Source organism: Panthera onca, chromosome A3, assembly GCF_046562875.1.
Source record: "Panthera onca isolate mPanOnc1 chromosome A3, mPanOnc1 haplotype 2, whole genome shotgun sequence".
NCBI lineage: Eukaryota > Metazoa > Chordata > Mammalia > Carnivora > Felidae > Panthera > Panthera onca.
The window spans coordinates 32,126,655-32,138,724 of NC_138341.1; the positions used below are offsets into that span (position 1 = coordinate 32,126,655).

The 12,070-nt window shown below is 36.4% G+C and overlaps 1 protein-coding gene across 6 annotated transcripts in view; it reads right to left on the bottom strand.

Annotated features, from left to right (window-relative positions):
• The window catches only part of MAP4K3 (mitogen-activated protein kinase kinase kinase kinase 3), a 209,717-nt gene that overhangs the window by 27,499 nt on the left and 170,148 nt on the right, over positions 1-12,070 (bottom strand). For all 6 annotated transcript variants that reach the window (XR_013554758.2, XR_013554757.2, XR_009615898.3 and 3 more), the window contains 7 exons: positions 11,125-11,284; positions 9,969-10,081; positions 6,256-6,297; positions 4,355-4,439; positions 2,479-2,558; positions 1,291-1,351; positions 867-984 (listed from right to left, as the gene is read on the bottom strand). Coding sequence is in view for 3 of the 6 variants with exons in the window: in XM_060653129.3 (XP_060509112.1) it covers positions 867-984; positions 1,291-1,351; positions 2,479-2,558; positions 4,355-4,439; positions 6,256-6,297; positions 9,969-10,081; positions 11,125-11,284 (659 nt within the window). In the remaining 3 variants the exon portion in view is untranslated. The remainder of the gene's footprint in view (positions 1-866; positions 985-1,290; positions 1,352-2,478; positions 2,559-4,354; positions 4,440-6,255; positions 6,298-9,968; positions 10,082-11,124; positions 11,285-12,070) is intronic.

Here is a 12,070-nt window from a genome sequence, read left to right on the forward strand (position 1 = left end):
TGTGAAGAAGCCCCCTGGCCCCATTCTTGGGGTAGTTCTTGCCCTTAACCCCAACTGTAGACATTACAGTAGAAGTATAATAAGTCAAGTTCATAGGTGCAACTCTGAGTCATCATGAAAAGGTCCAATTAAACTCAATGTAATCTATTTTAAGACAGAAAAGCATGCAGTATAACTTTTAAATGATTTTCATCAAAAAGATTAATTTTGAAAAAGTCTTTTGCACAAAGGGGCACATTTTAGCTGTAAACTCAGCATTGAGAACAGCTTTTCAAGGTACTTGAGAGCTAACGGTGTACATTAGTTGCTTTACAACTGATATGGTAAAGGAAGAATGGCTAGAGTATAATGTTTCTGTAACATAAAATTTATAGCAGACTCAGAAGACCTTTCGGTCAATAAATGAAGTACAATATAATAAGCAAAGGAGGAGAGAACATAATGAAAAATCCCTGAAAGCAGAAAAGCAAAACCCCTCAATTCCTAAGTAATTATCTCCTAATGTAAAAACCTTGGTTTAATAAATCATTTTGACTTTCTAAGTTTAGAAACTGTGGTTTGAGACAAATTCATGTTATTCAAATTAACACAAATATGTCCAAAGCACTGGATAGGAAGAAAAATTACTAGCAAATTATAGAGAAAAATCAGTTTTAATGTTGTATGAAATACTAAACAGTAATTAGTTTTAAACTTCTAGAGGTGCCTCTCAGTTCTTGTGAAAATCTATTACCTCTCACAAGTTTTTCATTACACGTGATTTCTACTAACGCAAACTAAGTGCTTTTTCAATTTCTGCAGTGTAACTATTATTTAGAATTAATTAACATGTAATCTCTAAGGATGAGACATAAGTGCACAGTTACCTTGGCAGTATTCGGTCAGGGAGTTTGTGTGCTGGAATAGCAACAGGTAACTTTTGCATCTGTCTTGCATAATCAAAAAGCCCTGGTAAATTATGGGAATAAAGCTGAGAAGCTTTACCTGTAAAAAAAAATATAATAAATAAATAAACACGATATAAAAGCTAATAACATAAATAGGAACAAGTGTTAGGTATCAAAAAACTAGGGGCTCCTGGTGGCTCAGTTGGTTAAGGGTCTGACTCTTGGTTTCGGCTCAGGTCACGATCTCAGCATTTGTGAGTCTGAACCCCACGTCGGGCTCTGCACTAAAAGCACAGAGCTTGCTTCAGATTCTCTCTCTCTCTCTTCCCCTCCCCAGCTCGCTCACTCTCTCTCTCAAAATAAATAAACTTAAAAAAATAAAAATAAAAACTAAAAGACTTACCAGATATTGACAGTAAGCAATTGTTCATCACATATAACCATGTACACCTTCGGGGGAATAGCTGATAAAAAAAAAAAGTGCAAAGTTTATAAAAGATAGTAAGTAAAATGCTTCTATTATATGTCCGTGTTGAACTGGTCATTCAATTTGCCAATTCTAGGTCTTTCTTGTTTCCCTAGATCTAGTGTTTCTCTATGGGAGGAATACAAGTGGGAGAGGCAGTGTGGTCAAGTAGTTAAGCACATGAACTCTGGAGCCATCTGGCCTGGGTTCATATCCCAGTTCATCCACTTAAGCACTGTAAGATCTCTGAAAAGTTACTAATCCTTTCTGTGCCTCGGATTTCTCATCTGACATGCAACTCATAATGGTATCTATCTCTGAGAGTTGTGAAGATTAGTTACTCTATGTAAAGCATTTAAAAACAGTATCTGGTGCATAGTAAGCTTTATACAGGCATTAGCTACTGATGTCATCATGATCATTTCTGTAGGTTGTTTAGCATTGCTGGCCTCTGGGTACTAAACATCCAAAGCTTCCCCCAGTCACTGTGACAATAAAGAAACATCCCCACGCAATTCCAAACACACTTTTTCCTTTCTGCCCCAACTCAACATTTCCTTGCCCTTTGACCAAAATCTCTAGCGTCATCTGCCACCATGCTGCAAACCGTTCTACACGGATCAGTTCACGAACAAAGCTCTGGGGTTTGGCAGCTGCCTCCCCCCCCCCCCCCCCCCACTTCCTGTTACCATTCTGCACTCATTCTACACTCGAGTCAGACTGTCTGCTCAGGGTTCCCCACCCTGGCCACTCCGCTGCACCACTTCACACCTTCACACTTACATTTACCCTCTCTCTGTCTGGGAACGTTCTGCTCATCCGCTCATTGCCATTTACGGTCTCTTCTCACTTCCCCACAGGAGGTGCTAGTGGCGTGTGCTCACTCCTAGCGTGACACCTAACCTGAGTGCTACAGCTACTGCCACGCCTCTATTACACCCGTGAGGTCCTTGAAGGGTAAGGACTAGTCCTGCCAATACGTCCTCAGTACCAGATAAACACAACATACTTGATGAAGCTTTTATGGATAAAAAAATAAAGAGGCAGAAAATCACAGAACTGAAACTTATTTCTCACCTAGTGTGTGCGTACGACTTTAAAAAAGGAAAATACAAAATAATGTACCTGTTCCATCGATGTTTCATGAAGTTCATTAAGATTCAAAGTATAAATTCCTTCTTCAGCACCAAATATCAAGTACTGATCTGAAATGACAAAAGTAATTCACCGGTTTTGATAAAAAAAAATATTTTCAAAATGGATTTATATAGTTTAAAATTATGTACATATGTACTATAACCTGAAAAAGGAATTACTGTGATTGACAAGCTATAGATACATACATATATATATATATATATATATATACATATATATATATATATTTTAATGTTTATTTTTTAGAGAGAGAGAGAGAGAGAGCAAGTGAGGGGGGCAGAGAGGGAGGGAGACACAGAATCCGAAGCAGGCTCCAGGCTCTGAGCTATCAGCACAGAGCCTGATGCGGGGCTCAAACTCATGAACCGCGAGACCATGACCTGAGACGAAGTCAGAGACTTACCCAACTGAGCCACCCAGGCACCTCTAAGCATTAAATATATTCTAATACAAATTAAGTGGCTAAAAACTCTGCCTTAATGAACTGAGTTATATATAAATACCAGCCTCAAAGCACTGAGGAAAACTTTTATGTAAAAGAGGTTTTGAAGACGGGAATGCTAGGGTTCCTCACTCATCAGAGGGTGCTGAGGACTGGCAGAGAATCCATAGCTCATTTTCTACAATTCTTTTAAGAGAAGCCTGGGTGGCTCAGTTGGTTAATCAACAAACTTCAGCTCAGGTCATGGTCTCGCGGTTCTTGAGTTCAAGCCCCACGTCAGGCTCCGTGTGGTCAACTCACGGCCAACTCAAAAACTAAAACTTAGATACCTGGCTAAGGTACTCAGTATCTTCTAGAAGATGTTAGTTTAGCTATGGTCCTGTCTGATCTGCTTTTGACAATGTAAAACAACAGGTCAGGAAGTTCTCCAGACTAAACTGAAGCATGCTAAGAACTTAGAAGGCCAAGAGCATTGTTATACTGCCCAATATTTAGGATTAGTAATGGCAGATTGAAGACATAAGCTTTGTGGTCCAAGAACACAACCTAACCAGGTTTGAACTGCAGCCCTCCTACCGACCGGTGATGAACCTTTCTGCATGTCACTTTCCCTACCTGTGAAATAAAAGTTCCCACCTTGGATTTCTAAAAGATTTAGTAAGAAGATGTGTGTGTGTGTGTGTGTGTGTGTGTGTGTGTGTGTGTGTGTGTGTGTGTGTGCGCGCGCGCTTATGCATACCTTATACACAGATATATAGTGGGAGAATGCAGATAGTCTTTAGTCAGTGACTAATGGCAACAATTCTTATTATGATCTCCTTTAAGGTGGAGAGATCCTCTAACGTGGTCACCACACCCTGGACCCTGGGTAGCTAAACTCCTTAACAACAGTTGTGTCTAAAACACAAAGACAGTGAGTGTGCAGCAGTGGAAAAAACTTTTGTGGAGAATATTAGGGTGGCATAGAGTACATGGTTTTGCTATATTAACATGGGGACAACACAGTGAAATTTTAGTGTCATGGGTCACCTCAAGCACTGCTAATAAGCTAGAGAAACATAGCCTAAAATTTTTTTTTTAATTATAACAAAATATTTTTCAGAAAGACGTTCAGAGCAGGAAGAAAACTGAATACTTCCATGAGCTCACTTTAAAAAACAACTAGAAAGGGGCTGCCTGGGTGGCTCAGTTGGTAAAATGTCCGACTTCGGCTCAAGTCATGGTCTCACAGTCCATGAGTTTGAGCCCCATGTCGGGCTCTGTGCTGACAGCTTAGAGCCAGGAGTCTGCTTCAGATTCTGTGTCCTCCTCTCTATGCCCCTTCCCCACTCATGCTGTCTCTCTCTCAAAAATAAACATTAAAAAACAACAACAACAACAACAAATAACATATAGTACTACCTCTTGTATCTGGGTTTATCCATGATGTTGCACAGTGAATTTTCAAGGGACATCCATTAAAAACCTTTGAAAAACATGCACCCATCTGGAAAAACAAAGAATAACCAAGTAATACGATATTCCCTGCTAAGAAGGAAATTATAACTGCTACAAAGGTGAAAATTTTCTTATTTATTGAATCATTGAAATGTTATTAGTGAAAAATGTTAAATAATCTTAATAATACAATGTTATTAATCATTGAATTTAATACTTCAACATGAAAGAGGTATGGCTGGTTTCAAATTCATATATGTACTTTAAAACATACAGACCCATTTTTTAAGAAAAACTGAGCAATGTGATCATTTTCTCTGGATGGATTCAATAAAAATCTTTATTTTTTTATGTTAATATTTATTAAACCCATTTACAAGTCTTTCATATAATAAATACCTTATAAGGAAACACAGTATCATTCATTTGAACTTTTTTTTTAATCTTGAAAGAATAAAATGTTAATTTTCAAATTATTGTTCATGTTAGAATAAATAAATACAAGAAAGCTTACTCATTTAATCACTTTTATTAGCAACAACTTGGGGGGAAAGAACACAAATATTTGATGAAAAGAAGAGCACTGTGCATCATATAGTTGGAGTGTTTTCTTCACAAATATGGAGACAATACCCAGAGACAGAACACACACCCCTGTAGCTGATGATAATGGATTAGAAATATCAACATAAAAAAGAATCAAAATAATAAATCCTAAGATTTCCTTCTGCTCACAGAAACCTACCAAACAATATCTTTAAGATTTTAGCACCAAATAACAACAACCTCGCAGAAGACCTATAAACATGTTTTTTGGTGTAGGGCAGAAAGTGTATCATTTAACTCATTCTGGTAATTATGCTTTAAGACAGCTGCTAAAATTCACATGTGGAGGTGTGGCCTAACCCCTAAAAATCCAAATGACACAATGCGGTGCCGAACAATCAAACCAACTCCGAGTGTAAGCCAGTCTGTACAGTCAGTCCCACCTGCCTTTCCAGTTAAAGGCTCCTCCCCATCAGCTGTACATCTGACCGGAGAGTTTTCTACTGTATCCAAACAGGACAACCCGAATGTCTCTGCCAGACCTGGGAGCCCTTCACTCTCAAAACTTTTATAAGATAAGGCATAAATATTTAGATCTTCATATTAATTTAAAAAGTCGAGAAAAAAGGCTAAAAATTAAGAAATAAGAAACTAAAAGGCTAAAAAGTAGAGTTGGCAGGTTACAAACTAGAAACTCTGTGGACACCTAAATTAGTGTCACACTATGTTTCAGATTAAAGAGTTGAAGCAGCAAAAATATAGTTCTCCCTATACTGACACAATTACACTGAACTAATATAATTTTAATCCTAAAACAGCATGGTCTAATGAAAAAAATCAAACAACAAAACCACAACAGACTGTAACACAGGGCTGTATCTGACGTCTATTCCAGCTCTGGTTGGAGCTGGGGGGTAGTTCTGTGATCTTGTGAATATTTTGGGGTCTCAGTTTTACTCGTGGGCAAACTAGTTTGGGTCAGATGGTCTTTTAATGCTCCTTCTAGTTCTAAACTGTTTTTGATCATTGAAAATGCTAGAAAAAAATGTGTCCTATTTAGATTCTGTACTTCCTATTATATCCATGTGCCTTTTCTACATTTCTTCAAAAATGTCTGCATAGAAGATAGTAACAAATTCTGGAATAAAGGAGCTTTAAAATGTAACAATCTATATTTAAATTAGCAATCTTATAGATTTTTTCAATACTAAATGGAGATTCTTTCAAAAAGCTAAAAAATCTAACCAAAGGTACACAGTCAAGCAATTATTGGTCATTGTATTTAGCCTGAAAACAACTTATTTGATATTTATACTTACATGCACTTTAGGTGTTGGGGGTAGACCGTTACTAATAGGCTTCTAGAAAAAAGAATACATGCATGAATATACTTCTTTTGTTGTTGTTTGGCATATTAATACTGTATTTCAAACATAATTATTGAAATAAAATACACATGTACGCTCTCTTTGTAAAAGGGCACAATACAGCTAAGGCTAAAGTCCCCTATAATCCTTCCACAGTCCATTTACCCCTGGTACCTGCCCCCTCTCCAAAAAAGCTGATTTAGGGTGCCCCTTCCAAACCTCTTCCTAGGCAACTATATGTACTCATGTATTTGTGTATCTTTCCATACCACCTTGTATATGCTTTTATATGTGTCCCCATAGAAAACACTGTTTTGGTGTGTGCTTTAGAACATAGTTAATGCACTCTTTTATCAACCTGTCTTTTGCCTTAACGGGTCTTAGATCTTCGTATCAGTACACATAGATTTGGTTCATCTAACTGCAGCACAGTACGAATATAACAAACTTTATTTAGCTATTTCCTAGTTATTATTGGGTATTTAAGTTATTTTCCGTTTTCTACTATAACAACAATGCAGAAATGATCACTCTTGCATTTACCTTACTATGCAATGTATGAATTATTTTTTGGGGGGATGCTGTGATAAGAGAAACTACTGGAATATAAAGTCTGTACCTCTTACACTGCAGTGGATACTGACCACCAAACTGTCTTTCTGAGTGCCCATTTCACATTATACCCACCAGCAGTGTGGATGAGCCCTGGTTCCTTTGGTCTCACAGACACTTAATGTTATCAAACTCATCAGTAAAAAAATGTTTTCTCCTTAATAAGCATGCCTCTGATTGCTAGGAACATTGAGAATATTTTAAAAAGAGTTTATTGGCTATCTGTACTTTCTCTTCTATGAATTGTCTTTTCTCATTTTTTTTTTTACTGAGTTATCTTTTTTCTTATCTATTTGTTGGTGTTCTTTATAGATTCCAGATTTGAATACTTTATCTATTAAATATGTTACAAATGTTTTATCCTAGTCTGTAGATTATCTTAACCTTGTTTATAATGTGAGTTGAAGTTTTACATTTTGAGGGATTCAAATACATCAATCACTGGTCAGAGTATATTGATAATTATAAGGAGAGTAAAAATATGCTCAAGAGGGGCACCTGGGTGGCTAAGTCAGTTGAGCGCTCAACTCTTGATTTTGGCTCAGGTCATGACCCCAGGGTCGTGGGATCGAGCCCCACATTGGGCTCCACACTGAGTGTGGAGTGTGCCTGAGATTCTGTCTCTCTCTCCCATTGTCCCTCTCCCTAACTTGCGCGTGCTCTCTCTAAATTAAAAAAAAAAAAAAAGCTCAAGAATACCAGATATTTTTCCAAGGGGCCACATGCCTGGATATATGATTTGCCTCCCACCCTTTCAGAGGGATTATACTTTAAATATAAGTTTTATGAAAGTCTACATTTCTTTGGGGGTTAATGTTAATAACATTTTAAGGAATGACTTCCTAATTTTTGTCACTCTACGTCAAAATTATTTAACTGTGACAAAAATCAAAATCTATTAATTGATTTCATATACCTGATACAAATAAAATATGCTGTGTAACACTACTTCTGTAACTATTAGACACTTCTGAAATTAAAACTATTTGAAATTTTACTTTGTAGATATGTGTATGAGGATGTATAGCCTATTGCTGCCACCAATTTGTGATAATTTTTTTTTTTCATTTTGCAACTAACTTACGTGCTTGGTTTTATATTTATGTCCTTAAGTTACCTTAGATCATCTATATGAGCAAAACATTTTTGAAAAGTGTATTTATTTATTTTGGGAGAGAGAGGGAGAGAGAGCGCGCATGAAAGCGTGTGCATGAGTAGGGAAGGGGCAGAGGGGGTGGGGAAAGAATCCCAAGCAGGCTTCGCCTGTCAGCTCAATCCCACAAACTGAGATCATGACCTGAGCCAAAGAGTCAGACACTTAACTGAGCCACCCAGATGCCCCGCAAAACATTTTAAGTTAGCAAGCTCTGAATGTTGAAACTGTCAGATTTACATTGAGTACTGACAGAATTAGCTATAAACAATTTCAAGCTGCAGAAACTGTAATCACGTTTCAACATATGGATACTGTTTATCCTATTATACAGTTGCCGACATATTTCATAATCACTGAGACTGTTAGTTTTACTACTACAGTACAGTAGTTCCTTATCCTAATGAAATAAGGTAAGAGAAAGAATTACAAATGCACACATAAAAAAATGTATACATCTCTCAAAAGTTCTCATGCTGCATCGTAGAGTCATGAAGCTGTATTTCTGTACTACCTTAACAGTGCTGCTAAAATTTAAACCAGTGAACACAAAAAGGCCCTGTTCAGTTGAAGAGACATCATAAAAACCCATTCCTAAAGGGCATTTGATGCTTTTGTTAACAACATCCTACCTAAATTTCACAACTTACGATGGATAATCCTAGATTTTTAAATGCTTTAACTAAACATAAAAAGGGTATGTCATATTATGTCATGAAATCTTAAAAAAACAGATTATAGTACAAAAGCCTCTAACAATGTGCTTCCTGCATAAAACCACAGCTATATGCACATAAGTACTTTAACTGTACTATATAAAAGCAAATATTAGTAAACACAAAAACTTTGATTTTTTTTTTTTTATTATTTGAGAGAGAGTGTGTGCATTCATGTGTGGGTGGGGGGAGAGAGGGAGAAAGGAAGAAAGGTAGGAAGGAAGGTAGGGAGGGAGGAAAGGAGGGAAGGAGGGAGGGAGGGAGGGAGAGAGAAGGAAAATCTCAAGCAAGCTCCACACTCAGTGGGGAGTCCATGTTGGGCTTGATCCCATGACCCTGGCTGGGATCATGACCTCAGCAGAAATCAAGCTCCACCAACCTAGACACTCAAGTGCCCCAACATACACAAAAACTTAAAAAATACTCTCATCTTATGATCTCATGGTCATCTGCTGAATTGGGTATTTTAAGGATTTTTAAGTTCTATGATGAAATACAAATGTCTTCTGACGATCATGAGCAAATTTTTTACAAATGTTAAAAAATTTTAATATCCTGATAAATACTATTTATGTTTTAATAGCTATGTCACAGTATTTTATCCAACATTTGTAACAAGAATAGCTGCTGAGGCTAATTTCATCTTTCCTAAAATGATATTTTATATCTACTGGAAAATAATTTTCATTTTTCCTCCTTGTTATTTTCTTTGAGTAACAGTAGTAATACCACGAATTATGTAATCTATAGTTAAAAACTCGTCCTAAGTAAAAGTCCTAGCTTTCCTTATCTGTCCATGTCCTTCTTTCCATAACTTTTTGAGACTGTTAGGAACTTTTAAGAATCTCATCAATGAGAATAATAATAGTTACCTGTATGCTAAAGGTCACATTTAAAATACACTATTATTAAAAAAAAAAAAAAAAAAAAAAAAAGGCCTACATAATTTGAATAGCAGAAAGTCATCATTCAAGTTTGCCACAGCAGTTACTTTTTTTTTAAGATTTAAGCAATCTATTATAATTAATACATTAAAAAAACAACATACTAATTGCAAAATATACAATCCCTATAGTTTAATTATAACAACAAAACTAACTTAACAATGAAAAAGAAAATACAATTATATTATTAAGTATTATTATATATTATATAGTAAGTATATTATAAATATAAATACCTACTGGTACATCTTTCTTTTCTTTCCTTGAAGGGTTTGTGCCTCTATGTTCATTCTGTTGTTGATATAATGAACCATCTCGTTCACCATTTAACTGGAAGGAGCTCATTCCATTTCCTTCAATAAGATGTTTAAATATATTTAAAAAGGATTAATTTTCATGAAAACTTTCACTTAGAAAATTATCAAGTAGGAAAGAAAAATACGATTTCTCAGATGGTTTCTGCCTTCATCCGATCAGAAACAGTACTAAAGAAAAAAAAGTCTGATACCTATGTTCTACTTCTATCTCTTTTTTTAAACATTTTTTTTTAACATTTTTAATTTATTTCTGAGAGACAAAGTACGAGTGCAGAAGGGGCAGAGAGAGAAGGAGACACAGATTCTGAAGCAGACTCCAAGCTCTTGAGCTGTCAGCACAGAGCCTGATGCGGGACTTGAACCCATGAACTGTGAGATCATGACCTGAGATGAAGTTGGATGCTCAACCAACTGAGCCACCCAGGTGCCCCTCATAGAGACAAATTTAAAATCAGGTTAAATCTAAGCACATATATTTATGCGAAAAACAAAGAAATACTGAATATATAACTACTTTCAGGAACGGGCAATTAACAATATCCAGGAAATTTTAGTTGCTTTTTAATTGTTTCTTTTGCATAATATACAATATGGTACTAAAACAGCATCTTCTAGTATTAATTTGGAGACAAATAACTAGCAAAAGTGACAATCATTTTTCTAAAAATGATAATATGAAATAAAAGAAAGGAGTTAGATGAAAAACCCTCTTTTCTTTTTCTAAAACACAAGTAGCCTACAACCAAAACACATTGTCCTTGTTCGTTCAGTTTCTTCTATTGCCACACTAAGGTAACTGATGAACTGAGCCTTTACAATTCCCCAAGAAAGAAGGCTAGATATGAAATGAGAAACAAGGACATTTTAATACCAGAATGGGTCACAGTAATCCTGTCATATATGAACACTTCAAACTATGTGGCAAAAAAGCAGAAGCCATCTCTACAGTCACTGCCTTCCTTCCCCCCCCGCCCCCAAAGGAATTTCAGATACTCTTAAAAGAAAAGACACCCTCCATTTTCTTCACACAGCACGAAAACCTGGTAACGTACTTATTTCACCCTCCCTTCACCCATTACCTAAAGCAACTGGCTTTTGTGGAGGTAATCTGGGAGGTGGTGGTCTGGGTGGAACTTGGGATGGTTTTGCTGGGCTCTCTGACATAGGACATCTCTTGATAGTTCCTTGATTATCATCCTCAGTAGAATGAGTTTCCTGTGGTATGAATATGGACTTAGGCTGAAATAATACAGAAAAGGAGATCAATGATTAAACATGAAATTACTTGTTTCATTCAAAAAAGAAAAATATTAAACATCTTTCCTGAAGTAAATACTATTCTGTGTTTACTAGCTGAGCTTTAAGGTTATTCAACTATCTGATTCATATTATCTTAATATATATCCTAAAAATGTACAGTAACATGTTTTCTCAGAAAAAAGGTCCTTTTCTATTAATTCCTTCGCAAGCCTTCCTATCTAGACTTGCTAAATAAAAATATTCTGCTCTTTCTGTTCTCCAATTTAAATGAGTCTCTATTTTAAACATTCAGACTAATCAAATTACAGTTCTTTATAAGACTAACTGTCTCTTTCAGATGACTCAATGTACAGTCGGTTGCACGTACGACCTCAGCTCAGGTCATGATCTCGCAGTCCGTGATTTCGAGCCCCACATCGGGCTCTGTGCTGACAGCTCCGAGCCTGGAGTCTGTTTCAGATTCTGTGTCTCCCTCTCTCTCTCTGCCCCTCCCCCTCTCATGCTTTGTCTCTGTCTCTCTCAAAAATAAACAAAACATTAAAAAAATTTTTTAGATGACTCAGGGTCTTTTATGTTAATGCCTAACCTTTCAGACTGGGGCAGGAGAAGATACCAATTAAAATTCTATCATACTGGAAAAGATTAACACCGCAATATGGAATGGCTAAGAAACTTTCTGTGCAGACAATGGAAAAAGCCCCAGTCAGCTGAAGGTTTGGAGAATTTGTAAATTCTTAATGTGTCCCTTACTAGAAAGATTGTTCA